This window comes from Pongo abelii, chromosome 14, assembly GCF_028885655.2.
Source record: "Pongo abelii isolate AG06213 chromosome 14, NHGRI_mPonAbe1-v2.0_pri, whole genome shotgun sequence".
In the NCBI taxonomy this organism is placed as follows: domain Eukaryota; kingdom Metazoa; phylum Chordata; class Mammalia; order Primates; family Hominidae; genus Pongo; species Pongo abelii.
Window position 1 is genome coordinate 35,871,238 of NC_071999.2, and position 27,272 is coordinate 35,898,509.

Here is a 27,272-nt window from a genome sequence, read left to right on the forward strand (position 1 = left end):
TTCTCATTTTCAATGTGAAAAGTCAAAGAAATGTACAGAGCCTGCGTTTCAGCTGGGTCAACCAATGGCTCCTGTTGACGGGCTCCCTGCATCCGTGCACCGGCAGTGGCAGCTGGTTGTAAAGGATTCTGAAGAATATGTGCACACAGACACTCAGATTATTGATCTTATTAGGTGAACCCATATGGATTTTCTTGAAAATTGTGTTTGCTTTGATAGGACATTTTCCTGTGGACACTACCTCACTGTCAACAAACGGGGACACTAAACAACTGCCTCCCTTGGAAAATCCCTGCTTCAATGAAAGAAGTTAACAAGGCACTATCAAATCAGTTTATTTCCCTTACTAAGAGAGACTTTGTGGACAGATCAAAAGGTAAACACATTTGTTTTTCTTTTTTTCCCGGGTATGTGGTAGGCACTGGAGTTGCAGTGGTCAGCAGCATGCCTGTGTTCTTCTCCTTCAAGGAACTCAAAGTCTAGGCATGGAAACAGGCAACTTTGCAAATAAAAACCATCAAGTATAAAAAGGTGCACCTTGTGGGAAATGCGGGGTTGCTGTGGGCATACAGGAAGACATCTAGCCTAGTGTGGGATGGGGGGTCAGGAAAGGCTTCCCTGCCTGGCCCAAAGGATGAAGAGGAATTAGCCCGGCAAAGAGGTAGGGGAGAGTCTTGTTACAGGAGTGAAGACCTGGAGGAACATTTCAGTAACTAAAAGAACTTCAGCAAGAGTAGAACATCAAGGGCAAAGGGAGGGTTGAGGGAGGAGATCAACGTGGGCAGAGAGCACCCAGTCTGGAAGGGTCTTACAGGGCATACTAAAGAGTTTGGAGTTCATCCCAGAAGCAATTAAGAGGTTTTTGTTAAGGTAGTGACACAATTCAGATGTCGGCTTTTAGAAGACTCACACTGGCTGCAGAGTGAAGAATGGAGATGGCCCTTCAGGAGGAAGGTGGACAGGAGGAGGCTGTTAGAGGAGCTCAGAGAGGAGTGAGGTGGCTTGACACAGGGCTGTGGCAGTGCAGGTGGAGGCAGGATCTGCAAGGTGGTGGCATGGGCACTTCAGTCAGCAATAAGCCCCTTCCAGGGTAGGGGCTGTGGCTTTTGGCTCACATTGTCTCACCAGCACCCACCCCAGTGCCTGGCTTATCACAGGTGATGAAAATAAATATTGGTTGAACAAATAAATGAATGATAGGGATGAGTGACTGACCAGAACCATTGATCCCTGTGAGCTGTGGATCTGTCTCCCTGTCCCCTGAACAAGAATTTTATCTTTCCAGTTCTCTGGCCTTTTCTCCAACATCATCCCTCCATCTCTAAAGTATTAATCCCACCCCACCGGCATGCACGTTGACTGTAGTATATCCCGTCTAGCATGTTCTAGATGAAAACAAAAACAGAGCTTTCCCTCAACCCCATCTCTTCTTTTAGCTACTGTTCATTTCTCTGCTTCCCTTCATAAACAGCCAACGTTTACTAAGCCCTTAGCTTTTCATAAATTAACACAGTTAATTTTCACAACCTGCGAAGTTATTACCTCCAATCAAAGAGGGGGATCTAAAACTCAGTGTGGTTAAGCAACATGCCCAGAGTTGACCAGCTTGGGACTGGTGGAGTCTAGGATTTGAACCCAGGCAGTCTGGCTTCTCTTATTAGAACTACCTCCTTCCCAGCTAAAATTCCTTCAAGAGTCAGTTTATACATGGTGTTCTGAATCCTAACTTCTTGTTTACAGTTTTTAAAAATTAAAATTGACTTTTATTAAACAAATGTATGCATATACTTAAATGATTACTTACAGGCATATAAAGAAAAAACAGTAGTTCCTTAACCTACCCTGCCCCATGCCTACTCCTATTCCTCATTGGAAGTCAATTTCAATCTGGTTAACTATTCCTTCTTATGTGATTTTTAAATAATATGCTTCTACTGCTCTTCTTCATTCAGGAATTTTAGACATTATTGACTTCTGTTTTGGAAGCTGAGGATTTGGCTGTCCTATAACTCTGTCTACTGGCCCTCCATCCATCATGTCAATATAATTATATTACAGATTTCTTGTTAAATTCAATTGCTAGTGTATATATTATGATATGACATACTGTGATTACATGAGTACGTAAATGTTTGCTGCTGAGCCAAGTTGTATTTCATTATTTCCTTTACTTGTTGTTTTCTCTTATTTTTACCAGAATTAATTGTTTTTCTCTATGTGTTTACTTTTCTACATGCCTGTCACTATTTTTTGCCATACTTTGTTGTACACTTACCAAAATTTTTTCCAAACACAATGACAGAATAGAACAGAGAAAAGAGAGGAGAGAAAAATATTAAAGGAGTAATGCAGGAAAAAATTCTCAGAGTTTCTAGATTGAAAGGGCCCCTGAACGCCTGACATAATGAATGACAAAAGACTGTCACTAATGCATGTAAGTGTGGAATTTCAGAATGTCAGGAATAAAGAGATCTTAAGAGTTTCCAGGGTTAAAAGATCAGAAGTTAAAATGGCATCTGTCTTCTACATAGAAATCCTGGATGCTAGAAGACATTTGGAAAAATGTGTTGAAGAGAAGTGATTTCCAACCTAAAATTCTATATCCAGCCAAACTATCAAGCAAGTGTAATGAAGAAAAAAAGACATTTCCAGATTGACAAGAATATACTTTCGAAAGTTCCTCCAACACACCCTTTCTTAGGAAGCTACTGGATAGTTGGATCGAGTCTTAAATTATCTTACCTTTTCTCTCCTAGCTTCTTTCTCTTTGTATTTTTGTTCTGTTTATTTGAAAACTTCTACACCTTTTTTATTTTGTCTGTTTGTTTGTTTTTCATGGAGACAGAGTCTCCACCAGGCTGGAGTGCAGTTGTGTGATCTTGGCTCACTGCAGCCTCTGCCTCCCAGATTCAAGCAATTCTCATGCCTTAGCCTCCTGAGTAGCTAAGACTGCAGGCATGCACCACCACGTCTGGCTAATTTGTTTGTATTTTTAGTAGAGTCAAGATTTCACCATGTTGCCCAGGCTGGTCTTGAACTCCTGAGGTCAGGCAATCCACCCACCTCGGCCTCCCAAAGTGCTAGGATTACAGATATGAGCCACCATGCCCAGCTGAAAACTTCTTTACTTTTTAATCTAGCTCTTCTATTAAATTTTATTACAGGTCTCATATTTTAAATTTCTAAGCTCTCTTTCTTCCTCCCTCCAATTATTTTTTAAAAACAGCATTTTGTTCTTATTTTATGGATGCAGTAATTCTCATGAATTTTAAGATATTTATGATATAATTAACTTTCAGTATTTTCATCTGTTTCTTGCATTGTTTCCATTTTTCTCTGAGTGTCTTAATGGTCTAATGAAAATTTGATTGTCCATATTTGCAAGGGAGCAGAGGCAGATTCATTATAAAGCTAATAAAACTCAAGTTTCACTTTTGTGGACTCTTCTTTTTCTTAAAGTGGATGCACACAAAATATTAAACTCCAAGGCTCAAAAACCTACAAAGGAGGTACTCAAATATAATTAAAAACTATGTACAAAGAAGGGACTTGTTAGCTTGTACTTGACTTAGGTGATTAGAGGATGAGCTATCTTTTTTGGGGGAAATCCCTAAATGCCATTATTTGTGGATCAGTCTCTCCAGAGAGGTAATTCTGACTGCTGGCATTCTGAGAGCAGGATTGGAGAAGCAAGGGGTTGGGATCTTCCTGGCTGGTGTGCAGACTTTCACTGACCCCTCTTTTTTCAATCAAGCATCTCACTCCACTCACCTTTTACCGTGCCTGGTGTCCCTCAGTCCAGAGCTTCTTTGGTTCAGTTTTGCAGAGAATAAACTTCTGGTTAGGAAGGAATAGTCATATGACTATGCGGGGTTATGAAGGTGATCCGGGAAGCCACTTGGTATTCAAGCTTTCAGCCAAGCCTCTGTGTTCAGCCCTGAGCCTCGCTCCCTGCCTTCCACTGTACCTGTTACCTTTGAGCCTGCAAGTGTTCTGTAGTGTGGGTTACCTAGTTCACTTCTTTGCTATTCCCCTCTGCAATCATCTAGGCTTCAGCTTCCTCTACTTTGCTCAATCAGTTGCTGCATCTACATTTGCTTTCCATTTTCTAAAAAATGTGTTAACATTTCTAATCTACGATCATTTTGATGGAGTTTGGGGACAGAGGAGTCCTAACTGCAGGGATACAATCCACTGAGTTTAATGGGAAGCTTACCCTTTGACTTTTCAACCCCTTCCAACCTGGTGTCTGCCCCCACCATTCACTGAACTGCTCCTTTCAAGGTCTGCAATGACCTTCAATGGAGATTTTTCCATTTGCATCTTACCCAACTTTTGAGCATCATTTAACTGTGGATTCTGCTCTCTCTCTCAGACCACTGTTCTTGCATTTCTGTGTTGCCACACACTCCCAGTTTCCCCCTACTTTTTTCACTCCTTCTCTCTGGTCATTTTCCTGTTTGGCCTCTAACTATTAGAGTTTCTGATTCCTTTAAAGAACAACTATTCTGAGAACCTCCACATTTGTATCTCTTCCCAAACCTCTCCTCAGACCCTCAGTTTCCTATATTGGGTGCTGAGTAAAAGCCTCATGAGCATTCCAACTCATCTCCTTCCCCCAGCAGCCGATCTTCCTGCATTATCCATAGGTTCCCTCCAATTCTTTCACCACCTGGCAGCTAGAGAAGCTTTCCCAGTGAGCTTTTCCAGTTTTGTGTCCTCTAACCCGCTGTCCATAAGACAGCCATCATGAGTCTCCACATGTGCAAACTGATGTCACTTTATGGATTAAAACCCTTCAGTGAATTTTCATTGTCCTCAGGATAAAAGCTAAATGCCTTACATGAGTCCTGTACAATCTGGTCCTGGCCGCCATGCTGCCTCCTCCCTTGTCAGCCCCCACCCTCGTGACCTTGCCAGCCGTCCCGACTCACAGCCTCCGCATACCTCCATGCCTTGTGGGCTTGTGCTGGTGGCACACATTGCTTCCTCCCTGTGGAGCAGGTCTCCCTTCCTTCTCAGCTTCTGTCTACCCATAATTTAAGTCTGGTTGTAGGCCTCGTCTCTCTTTTGGAAGACTTCTTTGATCCTCCACCTTTGGGTTGTTGGCCTTCCCATGTGTTTTAACAGCCATGGTTCTTACTTCTTTTGTAGGACTTATGATATTGCAATAATCTAAGCTTCTGAAGCACAAGGGCCATGTCTTAGCTTTTTATCCTCATTATGGAATTAAGGTAAATGACTGAGGAGCACTGAAAGGTGCTGCTTTTCACAGTCAGGCTTAGAGAACGTGGCTTTGATGAATCAGAGCAGCTGATAGACAGCAGAGCTAGTTCCCTCTTGGCTATAGGTTATGTGTCAATGGTCCTAATGGGTTTTTTTGTTTTGTTTTGTTTTGAGACGGAATCTCACTCTGTCACCCAGGCTGGAGTGCAGTGGCCTGATCTTGGCTCACTGCAAGCTCTGCCTCCCGGGTTCATGCCATTCTCCTGCCTGAGCCTCCCGAGTACCTGGGACTACAGGCACCTGCCACCATGCCCAGCTAATTTTTTTTTTTTTTTTGTATTTTTAGTAGAGACAGGGTTTCTCAGTGTTAGCCAGGATGGTCTCGATCTCCCGACCTCGTGATCCACCCGCCTCAGACTCCCAAAGTGCTGGCATTGCAGGCATGAGCCACCGTGCCCGGCTGGTCCTAATAGTTTTGAATGGTCCTTGCTGAAGACTTACTTTTGGTTTGGGCCTTTCTGCAGATGCCATACCTAATCTTAAATGGGCCAGTTTCTTTCTTTGGGCTAAACCATTCCAGTTTTACTCCAGTGGAAAAGAAACCCAGGGGAGCTGAGCTCCTGAGGAACAGGACCCCTGGGGGGAGGAGTCCTTGGGTCAGGTTAGCTCTAACTCATGGTTATTGTTTTTGTCCATAATTCAGCACAAATATGGGGGTTTTAGGTGTTGCTTAGGTCCCTTTTTATCAGGAACCTGTCTTCCAAATAACACGTGAAGCTCATTAACACAACATTTTATAAAGACAACAAAAGCCTCAGTTTAAAAGAACTAAGCCCATGCTATGGAATGAACAATATATAGTTTACTAGGATTTACCTTAAGCATAGCTTGATCACATAGGCAGTCACCAGAGTGTACTTCAGATATTAATTGCTAATCCATAGCAATTATGTTTCCAGGTTTTTTGGTGTGTGTGTTCACTCATTAACTTAGTAAATAATGAGTTCTATCACTGTGATAAGTACTGAGGATCAATGAAGAGTGAGACTCTTTGTATTCTGCAAAACTCTTCCCAGGTGATTCTGATGTCTTATTTCCATGTGAGATCTACAGTTCCAAGTGTTATGGTTGTAAGGCTCACCACATTCCCTGTTCATTCTATAGATATTTAAGTCTAGGTCCTGGCTTTTGCCTTTTCTGAGTCTTCATCTCCAGTGATTCCACCTCTATGCCAGTCCATCATTGTTCATGTGGAACGAACGTTCCAGACTCTTCACAGCCTGGCCCCAGCTTGCCTCTCCTGTTTCACCCTCAGCTCCCCCTCCCTGCCCTGCATGCCCCACCCTTCTGTGAGCCAGGCCAAGTTTCACAAACACACTATGCACTCTTTGCTTCTGTATTGACCGGTTGTCAAAGCTCCTTACTGTGACTGCCTTTTAGTCTTTGTCATCCTCCTCTTCCTCCAACACAACCCCTCATACTCTCTCTGGGCTCCTGTAGCACCCTATTAAAAGCTCTGAGTCAGTAATTCTTAAGCACATGGGCGGTTTGTTTTCACAATCTAAGTGCCTGGGGCTCACTTCTGGAGGTTCTCAATGTCTGGAATGAGGGTCGGCAGATGTATTTTGAGAGACCCTGCCCAGGTGATTCTGATGTCATATTTCCATGTGAGATCCACAGTTCCAAATGTTATGGTTGCAAGACTTACCACATTCCCTACCTGTTTGTTCTGTAGATATCTTTGTATTCACACTAATTGTCTTAAGGTAGAACGATGACTTAATTATGTATAACCTTGGCAAATAGCACAGAACTGTTATAGGAACTGAAAACATTTACTATCGAATGGTAGCTCTAGGGAAGAGATATAGATAAAAGCATCAAGTATTTCAGTGGAAATTGGTTTTTGCTTATAAAGCTTCTAGTGAAAAAGCCAAGTGTCTTAGTCTGTTTTGTATAGCTTTGATAAAATATGTGAGACTGGGTAATCTATAATGAAATAAATTTATATGTTTCATGGTTCTGGAGGCTGGGAAGCCAAGAGCATAGTGCTGGCACCTTGCAAGAGCCTTCTTGTGTCATCATCCCATGGTAGAAAATGGAAGGACAAGAGCGTGAAAGTGAGAGAGAGAAAGGAAGCCAAACTCACCCTTTTGTCAGGAACTCACTCTTGCAATAATTAGCCCACTCCCACAATAACAGCATTAATCCACTCATGAGGGCAGAGTGCCCATGACCCAAACACCTCCCATTAGGCCCCACCTCCCAACACTGTTGCATCAGGGATTAAGTTTGCTTTTGCAGGGACACATTCAAATCATAGCAGTAAGTTATAGATTGAAGTTACAGGAACAGTACCAGATGGTTTTCCAAAATATCTTAAGGGGTGCCCTGATTTTGAGCCCCACAAGTTCCTCCCCTCTATAACCTGTCTTCTGTATGGGCAGTTTATGAGGTCATTACGAGGGCTATTGAATACCCACGCCCTCTCCTCCTGAGTTATCTAAAGTAAGAGGCAACATGTACTGGAATCCTCTCCTCCTCTGCTGGTCTAGACAGAAATCATTTTTTAAAAATCAATATAAAAATGCTCTCAGGTGCCAGTAGATGCAGTTATGTATCCTTTGATATAAAATGTATACCAGTAGGTACCATTATAAATCATTTGATATACAATATATATTAGGATTTATTTTGAAAAGATCTATTGGAAAACTAATTTGGAAGATAATTGAGTTCAGTGTCAATAGTAATTTGCACTGTTTGGACATTGCTCATGAAACTCATGTTTTTGACATCTTTGTCTTTCTAAATAAAGATGGTGTTACATGATATGCCTCTGAACTAAGGCTTTGTAGCAAGAATCAGGAATGAACTCATTCTAAGTGAGATGGATTGTGACTCTTGCCTCTGTAATCTGATAATGTTTGCAACACTGGCTTCAGTGCTTCATAGATATTGAATGAATATGTTTTAGCAGAGATATTTCAAAGAAATAACAGTGGTGCTATCCACTAATGCAGTGATGCCTAACCCTCCATCAGTAAGGGATAAGCTTTGAGTGTTTTTTTTTCCAGGTAATGGGTATGATATACACCACCCCATCTAAGACTGCCAGATTAAGCAAATAAAACTATGGGATGCCCAGTTAAATTCAAATAATGATATGCAGTAAATAGCAAGTATTCACACTAAAAAAGTTATTATTTATCTGAAATTCAAATTTAATTGGGCATCCCCTGTTTTATATGGCAACCCTGGCCCTATCCAAAATCTCTCTGACACCCACCTCTGCCGCAGGGACCAGACAGACCCAGTGGAGTGACCAGTGTCTTCTGTGCCCACTGAGCAGACTCGTGACATAAAAATATATTCACTAGAGACCACTTCTGATCATTTGAGCACATACTTCCAGTGACTGATAAAGCAGAAAGTTATTTCTCCATTGAAGTGTTCATACAGAGCACATTGACCGGACCTCTAAATACAACAAGAGTGGGTTTAGCTACTTTGTTCACAAGGAGTAACTTTTCATTCCATTTCCATTCCACCCCAGCTCAGAAGAGTAAGAAAAGTTCTCACTTGTCTCTGGAATGGAAAAAGTTACTTCCCCAACCTCCAGACACTGAATTCCGAAGGAATTACCAAATTCCAGCTAAAATTCCTGAGCTTCAAGATTTCAGTTTCAAATATGGATGCTACTCAAGCTTGCCCATTGCTTCTCAGGGTCTAGGTGAGTACAGCTGCAGTGAGTACAGCTGCAGTTTCTTTTTCTTTTTCTCTTTTTTTTTTGAGACAGAGTTTTGCTCTTGTCGCCCAGGCTGGAGTGCAGTGGCACAATCTCGGCTCACTGCGATCTCCACTTCCTGGGTTCAAGCGATTCTCCTGCCTCAGCCTCCCGAGTAGCTGGGATTACAGGCACGCACCACCACGCCCAGCTAATTTTTTTGTATTTTTAGTAGAGATGGGGTTTTGCCATGTTGGCCAGGCTGGCCTCAAACTCCTGATGTCAGGTGATCCACCTGCCTCGGCCTCCCAAAGTGCTAGGGTTACAGGCTGGGGTTATAGGCGTGAGCCCAGCCCAGCTGCGGTTTCTAAAACAATCTCATAGATCCTAATCCCTGGCTCCAAAACTTCTCAACACAGAGGGCACTGGCAGCCCGTTTTGGTAATAGTCATGGAGAAAGCCAGAGATCCTGGCATGAAATCAGAACCTCGTCGCTGTGGCTCCCAACCTGGAACCCAGTGAGCCAGTATATTTCAGAAGATGACTGACTGCTTAGGCCAAGAAATGAGTATTATCCCTGCTGGGGAGGGGCAGTGGTTGAGATTAGGGGATACTTCCTCCTCCTAAAAAATGAGAGGGAAGGATGTAGTTGCTGTTAAGTGACAGAAAGTGATGAGGTGGGAATCCAATTTAGTCTCAATTTTCTACTGGAAGTGTATCCACATGTGCATCCCTTGAAAGTTTTTAAAAATTCCGTGACCAAGCCACCTCCACCTCCAAGCTACTAGTTAAGCAGAAAACTTGGTGTCAGTCTGAGACATGATTCATTCCTGGCATGGGGTTGGGATCAAGTAGCACTTGAGACAATAATCACAGAATTGACGCTTAGCACCTTGGGGTTAGAAGGTGGCCTAGAAATTACCTCGTCCAGAGCCTCATGTGTGTGAATCTTCCTGACTCCATCCTTGCCAAGAGGTGACAGTGCCCCTGCATATCCACTTCAGGGTAGCCCCATCCCCCTTCGTTGTCCAATGCTCCAACTGTGTAGAAGTTGTAGCAGCTGTAATATTCCTTGCTAAACTTCTAGCCACAGGTTCCACTTCTTCCCATGGATGTTAATTATTATAAATCTATTACTCTACAAAAACCTTGTCATATGCCTTCTAAGTCTTCTCTTTTCTGGTTAAAGCATTTCCAGGCCCTACAAACACTCTTCTCAGGGTGCAGTGTCAAATCCTCTCACCAGTTTGGTTCCTCCATTTGGCCAATGCCCCCTTAAAGGGGATCCCTGGAGCTGGAAGGTGTTCTTAAGGTTTAAGAGGATTGGGCAGGTTACATCGTGATTTTATTATTTTTTTCATGATAGTTTCTGGAATATCAGAACTCACATTAAATGAGCAATATTCATAATCAAATACAAGTGATTTGGGTGTTGCCTGCACCTCAGACCCCCATTAGTCCAAATGGACAATGAGCGATGACTGTAAACACCATCATTCTTCTAAAATGCTCATCCGAAGATGCCTAGGTCCCTGGAGGGAGGTCCCTTACTGTGCCATCCCAAATGTGCACAGGAGATGTTCTGAAAGAAGAAGCTTCTATGAGGACCTTTGTTTATTAAGCAGGCAGTGAATGTCACCATCATAGTGGCCAAGGGCAAACTTCCTCTTTACCCTCTGAAGGTTTGCTGAAAAATCAACTGACAAAAAGCAGATTAAAAGGAGAAAAGGCATATAAATTTGTTAACATACATAGGAGTCCAGCAAAATATAAGAACTCAAAGAAATGACGGGAGGGTTGATGCTTTTATATCATCTTGAGGTTACAGAAAGAGCTGGCTAAACATGTTATGGGAGGGGGAGAAGAGGAGGCCTGGCTAGCAAAGGTGGTCTTGTTCAGTGGTAGCAGCCCCCAGAGAGAATGATGGTAAAGGTTTCTTTTAGACCTATGAAGTCCGATCTTAGTTAATCTTTCTTAGATCCAGACAAGGGAAGGCCTTGGAAAGCCAGGCTTCATCAGCGCAGATTCCCTATGGATGCAGGTCACCCCATTCTCAAAGACAACTTTGCAGGACTACTTCTGTCTGCAGGCCTTCTCAACAGCCATCTCAAAGTATATCAAAGATGTGTAATTTGGGGAGAAATATTTCAGTTTCTTCACCATCATAACACACTGACCTGCATAAGAGTCAAATTCAGGGAAAACTTCTCTTCTGAAAGTGATGGTCAAACTCACCCTTCTGGTCATTGTCTCCCATCACTGCCACTTCCAGCAGCAACAGGATGGAAGTCCCTATAGCTCTGCTCAGCCCTGGTCATTGGAAGAATTGGTTTAATACAGAGCCTTAGTGTCCAGCATCATGAAGGATGCTGCCTAAGCTCAAAGCTGGGCTGGGGGCTGTCAGGGTCATTTTCAAACAATAAGGGCAAGACTGGTGTGCTTGGGTGCCAGCCTCCAGACCTCTCCTCCCCTGTGTATTTCTATAGTGCCTTCTGTACTGCACAGCTACCTGAGGAACCAAAAGCACACGAAGAAACAGACCACATACCAAAGTGACTATGACAAAACCTACCCAGATTTCTTAATGCTTTTAAACTCATTTACTTCCTCTCAAGTCAAAGAGTATCTTCAGAGTCTTTCCTACAAAGGTAAGATGAGGTCTTATTTCACACACTTACAGATCACAATACATTGCTTTTGCCAAATAGAAACTGTTCCAAGTTCTAGCCACTGGAGTTGAATGCCCACAAAAATGAAAACATTGCCTCAAAAAAAAAAAAAAAAAGAAAATCTCATAGTGTTGTGCAAACCTCAATCCACTGAAAAGACATTTTCCTTTAAGAAGGCCCCAGTGACTATATCCCCACTTAATAAAAAAGAGACATACAGCTTTTCACTCATTTCTGATCTCATTTTGCCTGTGGAAGAATTGCTCCAGGATGATTCCTCTTTTTCTTAGAGCTAATTGATTTCTCCTTTGGGTGTTTGTACAGTCACGTTGTTTTGCTGTATTTTGTCTAATCTTTATTTTCTGTTTGCTGGTACATTTTTGTGACAAGCTTTTTAAGGTACAGGAAAATCTCTATATATCACTCACTCAAGGAGAGCAAATGCCATTGATGTGGCTTCACTCCATATGACAAAAGACTTATCCTAGTTTGCAGCCAAGTGACTGGAATTGATTTGGGAGCATCTTAGGTGCAACTGATTAGTCTGAGAGTGTGTAAAATGTGAACTCAGAGAATAAGAGAGCTTGAGGAGAGGAAACTGAGCTCTTCCTGCAGCTGCCTCTTAGCATCCTACGTGAGGGATCACACACCCCCTATTCCTCCTCATTTGTGAGTACATCACCCAATGCAGATGTAAAAATTTATATAAAATATATTCATATGCCAACTAAACTAATGTATCACATACATTTATAAAGCATACAAACTGTTACAGAAGGAAGTAAAAATCAAATATCAATAAAAGTCTAATATTTATTCCTATACCCAGCTGATCATTTTCTGTACCCCATTTTGTGCTCTAGGCTATTTGGGGGGTACTAACTTATTGTGTGCCCTGTGATGAGGTTGGGACTTCCACCGGCCATGTGGGATCCCTCCAAGGGCTCTGTGTCTCTTGTCTGACTCTCTTGGGCCTCCAGGTGCTGTCCCCAGCCACAATCAGAAGAACTTGCACCTCTGAAATCCTTGCTGAAACCCTCATTTTTGGGATCTCCTGCCCTAAGAAAGACTGAAAACCTACCGTAGTCAAGGCTGACAGGGAGGGGTGTGTGTGTGTGTTGGGAGAAAGGAAGTATTTTCCACTGTCACACATTGAGGGCTGAGAGCCTAAAGACCCTTCTAAGAACTTGAATGCTGGGTTTCAGGGAGGTACAAGAAGCAGGTGTTTCCCTCCTATTGAGACAGGAGTATATGTTTTCTGTTGAGAGAAAGGAACATGGAGGGAGTATGATGCCTCCCTGCTCTCCACAGATGCCTCTGGGCCAGTCTGGCACCTCAGAAGAAAACCAAGAGGCTCCTAAGGGTCCACTGGCTCAGTCTTCCCAGAGTTCCCAGCCAAAGCTCTGCAGCAAGCTCAAGTCAGCCTGACTGTTCTTGCTCTCAATTTTGTATATAAAATTATCCTCTGCATTTTACAAGGAGCTCTTTTTACCTCTAGGATCCACATCTGTTGGACCCTGTAGAAAGAGGATTTTTGTCTTCCCTAAGCAGATTCTCCCCTCTGCCCAGGGACTTGCAATGCAGATGCAGCTGTCATTTCTCTGCCCCCATGGAAACCATGGTGGCTGCAGGCACCGCTGTCTCTTACTGTGTGTCAGGTGCAATCCAAGCCTTAGTGGCGCCCCTGAGGGTGAACTAGGGACTCCTCAAAGTGCTCTGGCAGTCTCAGATCTACATTCTCCAAGATACCGGAGTAAGCTGATCTTTCAGGTAAACACTCTGTCCACCTAATGGGGCTTTCCTCCCCAGACAGGTGAGGTAGACCTGTTAGCTAACAAGGTAACTTAGAATAAGCTAGGGTTTTGTTTCTTCTTAGCTCTTCTGCTTTCCTGGTTCCCTCAGGGCGGCACCAGGGGCAGGTGCCTGAAGGGTCATGCCCCAGAGCTTTGCTCTTTGGGGCTGCCTTGGGCTGATGCAGGATCTGCTTCCCATGGATTTTCGCTCCTCTTTCCAAGCTCTGCTGTAGAATGGCCCACTCATCAATGCCAGCTTTATTAGAAGCTGAAAAACAAATGGAAGGTTCCCTCTGAATTCTTGTGCCCAAAACCTCTTGTCATTTTCTAGTGTCAGGGATGGCACTGATGCTTTTCAGCTGGTGAATATCACAGCAGAGCTTTTGTAGCTGAGTACATATGCAGATAATTTAAGAACCTGGCAGATATGTTAGGCAGAATTATTATCAACTCAGCTTAAATTATTTTACAGGATTGTCTCTCATAGGTTGTAGGCTCTGATGGAATAGAAGCCTAGAACAGATACATTTTAAAAGAGAGAGAGAAAGAGATAGAGAGAGAAAGGGAAAAGGCCAGGCTTGTTCTTAAGTAATGGACCAAGTTGGGTGGAAGGTGGGGGTGTGGGAGAGAGATGGTGTGTGTTGGAGGGTGAAACACAGAGAAGAGAAAACTCCAATATGACAAAAACTAAAGCTGTGAAAGCATAAAGGAGAGAGAGCTGAAGGCAAACTTTTCATTTCCACTAACTCTGTGTGTCACCACTATTTGGTATTCAGTTTATTTATAACTTGAGGAGGTTGAACTAGTTATTTTTAGTGACTATTCTACTTTCAAAATTGTTTTAATCTCTGATTCTGCTTCAGACCACTCAAAAGCTTACTCATTGGGCAACTGTTTCCAATTGGTAAAGACTGTGTCATCAGTCCACTTGTCCCCCAGTTGAAAGGTAAAATGATCTGATACCCAGTTTTCTGTGAATTTGCTCAGCTATGGCTCCCTCCCCATCTCTTCCCCCAACTGAAACTCCCACAAATGGCCATGTAAAAGGCATTTCTTCCTAGCCTGTGATTCAATATTAAGAATCAATGTATTTACTCAATAAATGCTCAGTTGATACAAAGATAAATAAGGAATCCTTCTTCTAAGGGAACTCATTATCTGGTATGGGAGATAGACACATAGTTAAAATGTCACCAGTTCTGTAATCAAAGTAATCTTCGGGTACGGTAGCAGCCTGTGAGGGGTACTCCCAACCCTGTGGATGGACAGGAGATGAGGAAAGGCTGCCTGGAGGAGGGGTCCTATAAGTCTTAAAGATGAATCTGCATAGTAAGGAGAAGCAGGACCATTCCTGGCAGAAGCAACAGCGTAAACAAAATCACAAGGAAATGAATTTGCATCTATACATAATAAAGATTGGTATCATTTGACTTACAACTGGTAGCCTTTTTGAACAGTTAAATTGACATGAAATTTTACACACTCATCCTTTTTACTAATTCATGCAAAACTTGGTGAACCACGTATGTATACCTCTGGCATCAGAAGAAAGGATTTTTTTCTTATTTTAATATAAATTCTTTGCTATAAATTCTTTGGCAACAAAGACAATGCTTAAAATGCTTAAAATCAGAAAGACTGACAATAGCAAATATCAGTGAGAGGAAGCAGTCAGAACCCCATACAGCATTGGTGGGAATAATAAAGAATAAATAATACAATCACTTTGTTGTTGTTTTGTGTTTTGTTTTTGTTTTTGTTTTTGAGACAGAATCTCCCTCTGTCACCCAGGCTGGAGTGCAGTGGCGCTATCTTGGCTCACTGCAATGTCTGCCTTGAGGATTCAAGCAATTCTCATGCCTCAGCTTCCCAAGCAGCTGGGATTACAGGTGTGCACCACCACGCCCAGCTAATTTTTTTGTATTTTTAGTAGAGGCAGGGTTTTGCCATGTTGGTCAGGCTGGTCTCAAACTTCTGGCCTCAAGTGATCCACCTGCCTTGGCCTTCCAAAGTGCTGGAATTACAGGCATGAGCCACTGTGCCCAGCCATCAAAGAGAACAATCAAAGAGTACATCAAAGAGTACAATCGCTTTGGAAACAGGTCTGGCAGCTTCTGCTGAAGATAAACATATACCTACTCCATGACCCAGAAATTCCACTTCTGGGTATTTGCCTGAGAGAAAGAAAACCATATGTCCACAAAAGGACATGTACAAGAATGTTTATAACCACTTTATTCTTAATAGCCTCAAACTGGATGCAACCCAAATCTCCATCAGTAGGAAAATAGATAAATTGTGATATATTCACATAATGAAATACCACTTAATAAAAAGAAATTAGTTATTGATATATACAACAAAACGTATGAACCTCAAAAACATGCAGAATGAAAGAAGCCAGACACAAAAGAATACCTTCCGTGTGATTTCATTTATTTGAAGGTCTACAACCGGGAAAACCTAGCTTTGATGAAAGAAACCAGAACAGTGGCTGTCTTGAAGTAGGGAGTGTTGACTGGGAAGGCGCATGAAGGGTCTTCTGGGATGGAAGGAATGATCTATATCATCCTGTGGTCTTGGGTTACAGTAATGCATGTGTCACTTCATCAAACTGTACACAAAAGATTAGTGAATTTCACTTTATGAAAAGCATAGCCAACTAAAGAAATACTGGAGACAAGGTATGGAGTAGGGTAGGGATGCTTCAAAATTAAACATGAAATCACAAAAACAAATAAATGAAGACGTAATTGGAGAGAAAACAGGAACAAACACACACACACTCACACACACACACACACACGCACACACAGACATCCCTGATCTATGGGCCCCCACTGGCATTTGTGACACTGAGCAGGATAAAATGAACATTGAATATGAGCATGACATCACTTGCATTTTCACTCCTTTTTGGTTTTGGCTGCACAGGTGATAACTGCTGGGAGTGAATAAAGTTTTACAGCTCCACTCTGTACCATTAAAGATATATATGATTAGGGGCTGGGTGCAGTGGCTCCTGCCTGTAATCCCAGCACTTTGGGAGGCCAAGGCGGGTGGATCACTTGAGGTCAGGAGTCTGGGATTATACTAAAAGTACAAAAATTAGCTGGGCATGGTGGTGCATGCCTGTAATCCCAGCTACTTAGGAGGCTGAGGGAGGAGAATTGCTTGAACCTGGGAGGCAGAGGTTGCAGTGAGCCGAGATCGTACCACTGCCCTCCAGCCTGGGCAATAGAGTGAGCCTCCATCTTAAAAAAAAAAAAAAATATATATATATATATATATACATATATAATTAGGAGTAGGGAATCATGGATGTTCAGAACCAGACAAGACTCCTTAATGTTACAGATCATGAAATGGAGGCCAGGGAGGGGGAGTTGAAGGGCCTTCCCAAGGTCAAACAGTTACCATTCAAGGACAGCAAAGCTTACCAGTAACGGTGGGTACAAAAACAGCCCTGGCTTCTATGAAAATTTTGGAACAATAATTTCTATTATCATCACTGTTTATTACTATGCACCCAGTAATAAAGGGATAAGACAACCATTTATTGTTTTTGATGGGCCAGGCACTGTCTGGGTGCTTCACACACAGTGTCCCTAATCTATTCCAATCGCGTACTTGTCTGTGCGCGACAAGTACGGCTACCTGTATTCAAAGATGAGGAACTGAGGAAGTGAAGAGGTTAAATCATTTGCTAACAACTGCCAGCACAGAACTAAAACTTAAGCCCGTTTCATTCTGAAATTTGTGTTCTGTCCAGTAAGTTTGCTAATCCCTTGAATATTAAGTTTACTCTTCTTAATCAATAATTACACAACTGGGCCTGTTTAGGTATTAGGTATAATAGCCTGCTATTATTTTGGTCTTATGAAATTTGTGTATTTAGTAATATTATCAGATATTTTCTTCCTTCCTAGAATTTCTCAATTTAGCATTTAAATACTTACATGGAAATTTTCATCCTGTTTTTCTTCATATTTTTCAGATAGACAAATTATTGATCGCTTTATTCGTACTCACTGTGACACTAACAAAAAGAAGAAATGAAAAGGGAAAATAGTACAAATGAAGAAAATCTGAAAATCAATGGAAGCACGAGGACATTCCTAGTCATTTTCTCAATTATCAAGGAAAAATAAGATGCAAATAGCTTCAAGTATGTTGTGATAGTCATGAATTTGTGTCTTTTGCTTCCCTTTATTTTTAAACAATAAAATTAAGGCTACAAAATTTCCCCTGAACATAGCTTTAGCTGTATCCAATAGGTTTTGATACAGTGTTTTTTTTCTTTTCCCTTTTGGATACTTAATTTGTAGTTTCAATTTTGATTTCTCTTGTGAACTAGGAATTATGTGGAAGAGATTTCTTAATGTCCCAGTAATTAGAGACTTAAGAAATCATTTTATTGCCTTATCTCTTCTTTGAATGAATGAAAGTTTAAAAATCTGCTTTTGGGAAATCAATTGCAGTTTTATTTAATACCATTAATCAAGTATATGATTAATTTGTGTGTTACATGAATATAAGAGAAATTATAGTTTATTGTATTTTTTAATCCCTGTATCTTTAATTGTCTACTTGAATTGTTCAATTCTGAAAGAATATTGGAACCTCCCACAATAAATATATTTTTATCAATTTTCCCTTGTATTTCTGGGGTTTTTGCTTCATATATGTGGCTGCTATATTTTGTATTCTATTAGGGTTTATGAATTATACAGAGCTTCTTCATTGATTAACATTGTCCATTCTATATTATTCATCTTTGGCTGGTTAATGCTTTTTGGCTTTAAATTGCATTTTAATTGATATTAATGTTGCTATTGGTGCTGATTTGATTTTGGTTTTACCTTTGCATTTGCTCAGTATGTCCTTGCTTTCATTTCCAATCTGTCTTTGTAACTTTGTTTCTAGAAATAAATTATGCCTAGCTGTTATTTCATAACTAATATGTCAGTCTTTGCCTTCAGAGAATTTAGTACAGAGCAACTGTGATGCTTCACATGCTGTGTTTTGTTTTCTATGTCATTTTTTTTGCTTGCTATTTGCTGTTTGTTCTTTTTAGTTTTACTTTTGCTAATTTTCTTCATTTTCCCCTCTAATGTTAGTTTTGGAAATATATTGTTTTTCATCATACTAGTAGTTTTTATCACACATGGTCATTACTAGATTTGGGTTTCTCCTCCAGTATATAAAAATTCCATCATCTCTATGCTCTCAGGACCTTGTACTTCCCCGTTCTTCCCACAGCTACTGACTGAGAAGATATCCTTTATTTCCTCATTTCACACTGTACTTTTCACTACATCCCCCGCATGTGCTCTTACGCGTGTGCATGCACACACATGCACACATACAAACAGCTGCCAGCAGGGCTCATGTGGAGAAGGATCTTGCCCTCTAGGTTTCCCACCAGCAGCAAGAGTTTGTTGTTGTTGCTGCTTTGGGTTTGTCTTTCTTTCTTTCTTTCTTTCTTTCTTTCTTTCTTTCTTTCTTTCTTTCTTTCTTTCTTTCTTTCTTTCTTTCTTTCCTTCCTTCCTTCCTTCCTTCCTTCCTTCCTTCCTTCCTTCTTTCTTTCTTTCTTTCTTTTTTGAGCCCTTGTTTGGGCCTGTCCTATTTCCTGCTCCAATTTTGTATCAAGGCAGTCATATCCCAACCATCCCTGCTTTAGACAGGGGTAGTTTTCTATTTATCAGCTGAGCTTCTCTCTGCCCCAATGTCCTTTGCAGATCTAGGTCAATACTTGAGCATTAAGCTGCTTTTATGCCTTTCTTAGAGTGCTTAAGACTGTTGCAGTGGCCACCCAGGAGCTTTATGTGGATTCTCTTGGTTTAGTGTGTGCAGTGCGGGACTTCCTGACTGTCCTCACAGCATCCGTTCCAAAGCAGAGGTCCATACTCCATCAGGGGCCTGAGCCAAATATTAATAAATGAGTAGCCCCTTTGGTCCACAAATATTTATTGAGCACCTACTACATGCCAAGCAGGGCTTTAGAGGATGGGGATAATGCACTAGTGAAAGACAGTAATGGAACTTCCATTCTAGAGGGAGGCACCAAGAGGCTCCTATTTGAGATGAAACTTCAAGAGTAGAAGGAGCCAGCCACATGGAGAGATGGGGCAAGACCTTTCCAGGCTTAGAGAACAGCAAGGCAAGGGCCTTAAGATAGGAATGATTTTGGTGTTCTAGGAACTGGAAGAAGGTGGAGTGGTTGACACATACATAGTGAGTTGGCCGGGGACAGGGAAAAGTCATACAAAAAGAGATCAAGGAAGCAAGAGTCGGATCATGGTGTGAGTGCCATTGTATTTCTGTTAGTGTAGACTCTTATACTCTATGTAACTTTATTTCACAACAGTCAATAAATTTATAGAAATTTATTGAAATATAATTTCAATAAATTTCTATTGATTCAAGTTGTGGATCACCCATGAATGTTGTTTTTATACAATTCGTCTTCTTCAAATTTTGGTAGCAAAGTTTTGTGTAGGACTTGAGGTTTTCGCCACTGCAGATATGTCTGTGCATGCATCTTTAAGTTTTTAATATATCTCTACAGCTTGGGTGTCCCAAATGGGATCCCTGACCTCCAAAATGATATTTTAAAAATTCACATACATTGAGGTTCACTGTTTGTGCTATAAAGTTCCATGGGTTATGACAAAAGCATAGTGCCATGTATCCACCATTACAGTATCACACAGGATAGTTTCACTGTCCCAAAAATTCTCTATGCACCACCTGTTCAGTGCTCTCCTCCTCCCCTCAAACCCTGATTACTTCTTTGGAGATCATTTTGGTATTCTGGGGGTAGGGTAGCCAAGAAAAGTCAGCATCACCTACCTTGCCCTCAGGCAGACAGTGTATGGATGAGTATTGCCATCTGTCTGGACACAAAAAGTCATCTTACCTACAGGGTTCTAGAACTTGTCAGTGACATCACTCTAGAGCAAGATGTTCTACTTGTAAATACAGTATTGAGATGTCATCTTCGACAGACTTTTACTTCAGGGACGGTGGTAAAGTGAATTATTGGCCCCAATTCTTCATCTCTCTCTGTATCCACACCCCTGGCCATGTAACCTTGCAGTGCCTCCCACTAAAGATGGAATGTATTTCCCCTGCCCTTGTATGTGAGCACAGCCATGTGGCTTTCTTTGGCTAATGGGTTGTTAGAAGAAATAAACCTGGGTTGCTCACTGGTCCCAGGAGAAAAATGAGTCATCCCAGCTGACCTGCCCCAATGACTCACAAACTGTGAATGAGAAATAAATGCCCTTTGCTGCATGCCAGAGGCTAATGTAGCAATAGCTGACTGGCACAGGCACAGCATTTATTTAGATGCAACATTCCTGGGACCCTCAAAATGAGAAAAAGCTTTGTAGAATCAGTTCTTTCTCAAGAATATTAAATTCTATCACCATGAACAAATGTGTGTTTAAAAAGCAATTGCATTTTAAAGTAAGAGTGTGGTTGAGGTTCTCTTGTATCTTAAAAATGGCAAGGGTGTTTTAAACATTGAACACTTTAAAGGTTCTCATGAGGCCAGTAGCCACTGCTTACTTTAATGTGCTAGAAGCTGTGAGTGCTTTAATCTGGTTCATTCTCAGAGAAGATCGGCAAACCCAGATCAGTCATGGACCTGGCATGAGTTAATTATGTGGCACTAGAGTCTCTATTGTTATATTTGTAAGATAGTAGTTTTTCAACAGTTACTAATCCTGCCTTTTTTTTTTCTTGTGATATCCCCCAATGGCTCTTTAATTCTCTTCTTTCCTTCCTGAAAAACTTAACCTTGTTAGGCGATTTCTGGGGTGTTGATTTTTTTCTGGTGGGGAAACTCTGTGGCCACAGCACCTTTGCCCAAATTCTTGTCCTGCATCCAGGAAGAATAAGCTACAGAAGTGAAGGGTGAAGAAGAGTTTTATTTAGTGTTAGAACAACTCAGAGGAGTGGGTAGCTCCTTTCTGCTGGCAGGTCATCTCTGAAGCTCTCAGTGGAGAGGGTACTCTTCTCTGCAGCTGGTCATCCAGTCCCATCATCTCTCTGCCCTCTTTGTCCTCTGGCCATCCTCTGCCCTGCTCTGGTTGAGCCCAGGGCTTTTATGGACCTCAGAAGGAAGAAAATGCATGCCAATTGGTCCATGGGCGGCCATGGGTGGGCCTGGAAGAGGCACCATGAGTCCCTACTCCAGTCCACAGGACTGGCAGCCCAGTCCCTAGTCTTCAGGCTCTCCCTGGCCTGAGGGTGGGCCCTTACTGGGGACCCTGTTCCTTCCACCCAGGATTCTGTCAGCCTCCCGCTGGGACTTGGCCCCAACCCCGCTGGGAGATTGGAGCGGGCACTGGGAGAAAAGAGAGGCCAGGCACTGGGAGCAGACACCCCTGAGCCTGCAGGGACAGGGGTCCTTCCTGGGGCACTCGAGGGTGTAGGCTACAGAGATGCCCAGGTCCTGTGCCTGGGAGGGCGGTGCAGCAGCACCCAGGAGCTCCCGCCCCACCAACTCAGAAGAGGCAGGGCTCCCACTTGTCCCCAGCTCCTGCCTGCTTCCTGGAGCAGGAAGCCCAGGTCTGCAGCCGCGAATGAGGCAGCTGCAACTGCACCTGGGAAGGCAGATCCTGCCCGTTCCCGTTTCTCCCAAGAGCACAGGAAGGCTCCGATCCACAGCTGCATTTTGGGAGGCTGTAGCCTCACCCAGTAGGGAGGGGCTCCTTCCTGCTGCCTAGAGCAGGAGGCCTGGGTCTGCAGCTGTGGTTTGGATGGCTGTAGCCACATGGGGAGCTCCTGTCCCAACTCAGAATGGACAGGGCTCCGCCCGGCTCCAGGGAGTGTACAGCCCCAGCTGCGCTTCCCTGCTGCAGCTGGCATGATGGCAGCACCCACTGCCATCACCCTTGCACACACCTTATTCAAAATAAAAGTGTATATAGTGGATTTCTATGCTTTCTAGAAATATCTGTTCTTTGTTTTGAACCTCTTGAAGAAACAGCTAAGTAAATGTGTTTAAAATTGTTCCACTTTGTTTTAAAATGCTTTTGTGAATAAGTAGAAAACAACATCCCTTTAGAATGAAGGCTGCAATAATTTGTAAGAAAGTAAGAAATAAAACGCAGGTTATAGGAAGTTGTTTTCACTACGTGCTAGAATTCTCCTTTCTGTACAGGAGGTGTATTTGGCTGCAGCAGGGCTTATCAGCCTTGGCTACCCAATCAAATGACCTGGAGAGATTTTTAAAATCCTGATGCCGAGGTCACTTTCCAGACCAATTACATCAGAACTTCTGGGGACGGATCACAGGTGCTAAGGTGATCCACGTGCACAGCAAAGAGTGAGAACCACTGAACTAGAGGGGGGATCTAATTGGTAAATTGCACCTGCGAAGGTTAAGTTGGTAGTTTAGTCAAGGTCTAAGCAGGAAGCAGAATCCACCCCATTTGTTTCAGATGATGGGGCTTAAGTAAAGGGACTACTTACTGAGGACATTAACGTGGGGTAAGCCTCCCAGAGACTTCAGAGAGAAGAAAGCTGTTACCACCTCTCCCTGTGAGAGCCTGGGCTGTCGGGGAGCTGCTGTCCCCTGGAAGGGACAGAGCCATTTTGGGGGACATGACACAGGGAACAAGAACGGAAAAATTCCTCCAGCCTTGCTTCTCCTTCCCTCTCATATAATCTGATCTCCTGGCAATGGCTCTCACTGACAAGCCCAGTGGATGTTTACCAGCAAGGTATTGAAGGAGATGCAGTCCAAAGGGTTAACCTCCTGTGGCACCAGCCAGGCCAGAAAAGGCGATTGAAGGGAATTTGGAAGCCAAATAAGATATAACCAACACAATTGGCCAGGCTTGCTGAATGAAAACCACAAGCGGAGGGTATGGCCAAGTACTGAATAAATTTTTGAATGTAATTTTATAAGAAGTTTTATAAAATTATTCATTTAAAGAATTATCTTATAAAAAAGATATCATAGACATATCATGAAATTGGGACTATTCCAGAAAATTCAAGGCATATGACTATGACAATTTAAACTTTATCCTTCATTTAACATTTATTTTAAAATATTTTTAAAGTCTTTCATACCAGACACCCTGCTATACTAGATACAGAAATGAAAGACACAGTAATCTATTCTATTCCTAAAGGTCTAAGAGTCTAGCAAAAAATACAAGTTGGCAAATGTAATAAAATTTACAATTTTGCCAGCCGAGAGCAGCATGCCTCACTTTGGGGGATACTCTCCCACCCCAATCCAGCCATGTGATTCTGATGTCAGCTGAAGGCTCTCTGTGCCCTGCCCGGGCCAGGTACCATCTGAATGTGATACCTATCCTCTCTGGCCATGGTTGGGGTTTGGCCCAGGATTTTCTTCCATGGGGGCTGGGCAGAGCACTCTTTCCTCTGTTGCTGTGAGGCTGTAAGAAGATGTGTCCAGAGCTGCCCATGGTCTTCCTCCCAGTCCCACAACGGCAACCAGCCCCAGAGAATGGAGACCTGAGAGAGGATGTATGAGGAACAGAAGAATTCTGATGAGATTGGAGTGTCTATCCTTGAAACCATCTCCATCCATGCCCCATGAACAATTCATTTCTTGATTTGACTACAGCTGGATTGAGCTAGATTTCTGCCACTTGTAATCAACAGGGTTCTAACAAATACAGAAGGAAATCTCGGTAACATCCTAAAAGAGCCATGTGCAGAACGCTATGGGATTTTTAAGAGCTTGCCTAACCCGGCCTGAAGGGTCAGGAAAGGGTTTCTAGATCAAGGTAAAGGCCCAGGTTTTTATGGATGTACAGCCACTATAATTAGGCTATTTTCAAAAGCAAGAGTTTCAAACTGAAATGCCTACAGGTGTGCATAGGCAAGAAAGCAAGATATTTTTCTCTTTCTATACTCTCCTACTACTCTCACACAACACAGAGCACTACTGTGGCCACATGTGTGGGGTTTTTTCCCCCACCGAATAGTTCTCCAGCACCAGGTAGGTGTCCTCCTAGCTCACAGTTCAATTCAACTATGACACTACCTGGAGTTGGCGTAGACCTGGCAGGATGAGGACTCATGAAACAATCTTTGCAAAAATTATAACAGTGAGAAATCTGTAACAGCGAAAGGGATCTGACCTAACCAACTCCATCTTGTGTCTAACCTTCAAGCTGCCCTTGTTCATTGCTGGGCATAGTCTGAACTAACTTTGGGAGGAACTTAGTTTATAGTTTAACTTTGGAACAAAGATGGTAACAGCCCTTTCTCAAAACAAACCCCTTCTTGCCTGGGGACTTGACTGCCTTTGTAGGACTAACAAATTAGCCACAAGAAATGCAACTTCCCCCATTACTCCTGCAGATAACATCGCTATTGTAGAGCCTAAGATTTGGGATGTCTTTTCAGGTTTTTGGATTTCTGATGACTGATGGCTCTACCCAGACTCACTATCTGGTCCTGTGGCCCCAACCCAGGAACTGACTCATCGCAAGGGGACAGCGTCAATTCCCTATGATTTCCTCTTTGACCCAACCAATCAGCACTCCCCGCTCCCTGGCCCCCTGCCTGCCAAACTATCCTTGAAAAAACCTAGTCTTAGAATTTTTGGATAGACTATTCTGTGTAGTAATAAACCTATGGTCTCCCGTTCATCTGGTTCTGTGAGAATTAAACTTTCTCTATTGCAGTTTCCTTGTCTTGATAAATTGGGTCTATCTAGGCAGCAGGCAAAATGAACCTGCTGGGTGATTCCACTCAGTCCCACAAGACAGCCCCCCATTGCAGATGCCAACAGGAAGTAGTAAGTCCCCAAGTTACTCACAGCTTCTGCCTGACTTGGCTACAAATTGAAAGTTCCCATGACTGCCTTCTTAAGTTTGATCATTTGCTAGAACAGCTCACAGAACTCAGAGAAACGCTTCACTCACATATGCCGGTTTATTATAAAGGGTATTACAAAAGATGAACACGAAGAGCCAAATGAAGAAATACATAAGGCACAGTATGGGGGAAAGCACAAGTTGCTGCCAGGCCTTCTTCAGGCACATCACCCTCCAGGCATCTCCAATGTTCAGCAAACTGAAAACTCTCCAAAGCAGGTCCTTTTGAGTTTTATGGAAACTTCATTACATGTGCATAATTGATTACATCATTGGCCATTGGTGATTAATTCAAACTTCAGTTCTTCTCCCTGATTGGGGGGTGGAGCTGAAAGTCTCAACTCTCTAATCAAGATTGGTTCCCCTGGCAACCAGTCTGCATGTGGAGTCTATCTTGAAGCCTCCGCCTCCTTCCCCGGCAGTCATCTCAGACATCTCATTCACATACAAAAAGACACATCACTTATCACTTCGAAACAATCTAGGAGTTGCCTGCCAGGAAACTGGACAAAGACCAAAATAGGGATTTCTTATTGTAAGTCACAGTATCACAGGGGGCCTGGCAGGTAACCTAAATGAGGGAAGCGGGCCAGGAGTGAGACCATAGGGAGAGTAACTGGTGAAATGAAGAGTGCCCACTATGTTTAAAAGGGCTGCTGAGTTATCGTAGCAACAACAAAAAAACTACTCTACTCCATTTTTGTTTAATGGGCTTTTACCCATTCCTGCTCATAGGCTAAGATAATTTTAGAGCACTAATATGCAAAAACAACAATCGTGTAGTTTAAAAAACACTTTAGGATTAAAGGACACATATTTAAACAACTATGTTTTGTTAAAGATTTATAGGACCATTAAGACCTGACCAAAGACAAAGGCATTCCCAACCTCCCCAGACCCTTGCTGTCACCCAATTGTCTGTGGTTACTGGTTAGCTCTTGATCTCAATTCCCTCCTCTTTCCCCTGCCCTTAACATGAAAAGTACCTACAATTTGTATTGGCTTAAGGTGGTGCTTTAGGACAATAGTTCAGCATCTTCTCAGTTTTCTGGCTCTCCAATAAACCTGCTTTTCCTCCCACCAATTTTTGTCCCTTGTGTTTGGCGAGCTGCTGGATGTGGGTTTGGTTACATTATTGTTGCCCTGTTAGAATGTATTAGTCATATAGGATTTCAGGAAAAGCAAAAAATATGTTTTTCAAATGTATTTACAATTTTTATTGTCACTCCTTCTGGTGTATAGTGTTACAGATTTTGACAAATGCATAGAGCACTGTATCTATCACCCCAATCATTATATGGGAAAGTAAAATTCCCTCTAAAATTCCTTTGGCTGTTCCCCTGTACGCAGCCCCACCTCCCTAGCCACTGGCAATGACAGGTTTGGTTTTCATCTCTATCATTTTGCTTTTTCTAGAATGTCATATAAATGAAATAATATAATATATAACCTTCTGTATCTTCTTTGATTTAGCAAAATGAATTTTGTTGTTGTTGTTGTTGTTGTTGTTGAGCAATGTGTAATAATGTGTTGCTTTTTATAGCTGAGTATGGCTGTACCAGTTTATTTTTCTGTTCACTGGTTGAAGAACATCTGGGTTGTCTCCAGGTTTTGGCATTTGTGTATAAAGCTGCCATAAGCATTCAAGTTTAGTTTTTCTTTTCTTTTTTCTTTTTTTCTTTTCTGTTTTTTTGAAACAGTCTTGCTCTGTCACCCAGGCTAGAGTGCAGTGGTGCAATCTTGGCTCACTGCAACCTTCACCTCCCAGGTTCAAGCGATTCTCCTCTGTCAACTTCCCAAGTAGCTGGGATTACAGGCACCCACCATCACGCTCAGCTAATCTATTTGTATTTTTAAGGGAAACAAGGTTTTACCATGTTGGCGAGGCTGGTCTCAAACTCCTGACCTCAGGTGATCCACCTGCCTCGGTCTCCTGAAGTGCTGGGATTACAGGATTGAGCCACTGTGCCTGGCTCAGGTT

At 42.4% G+C, this 27,272-nt stretch overlaps 1 protein-coding gene and 1 long non-coding RNA gene across 10 annotated transcripts in view; one reads left to right on the plus strand and one right to left on the minus strand.

Moving 5' to 3' along the window:
- Window positions 1-17,668, plus strand: part of TEX26 (testis expressed 26) — a 41,996-nt gene extending 24,328 nt beyond the window's left edge. For 5 of the 9 annotated variants that reach the window (XM_063714877.1, XM_024230978.3, XM_054528878.2 and 2 more), the window contains 4 exons: window positions 220-376; window positions 8,783-8,959; window positions 11,440-11,601; window positions 17,413-17,668. In XM_063714877.1, coding sequence (XP_063570947.1) covers window positions 220-376; window positions 8,783-8,959; window positions 11,440-11,601; window positions 17,413-17,474 — 558 coding nt within the window. In that variant the 3' untranslated portion in view covers window positions 17,475-17,668. The remainder of the gene's footprint in view (window positions 1-219; window positions 377-8,782; window positions 8,960-11,439; window positions 11,602-17,412) is intronic. The other 4 variants (XM_054528880.1, XM_063714879.1, XM_002824146.5 and 1 more) reach the window with 3 other exon arrangements.
- On the minus strand, window positions 15,832-20,347 carry LOC129049475 (uncharacterized). Its single transcript, XR_008512578.2, has 3 exons — window positions 20,271-20,347; window positions 17,375-17,454; window positions 15,832-16,029 (listed from the first exon to the last, which is right to left on the minus strand). It is a non-coding gene; the product is annotated as an uncharacterized LOC129049475 (long non-coding RNA).
- Window positions 20,348-27,272: the final 6,925 nt, after the last annotated feature.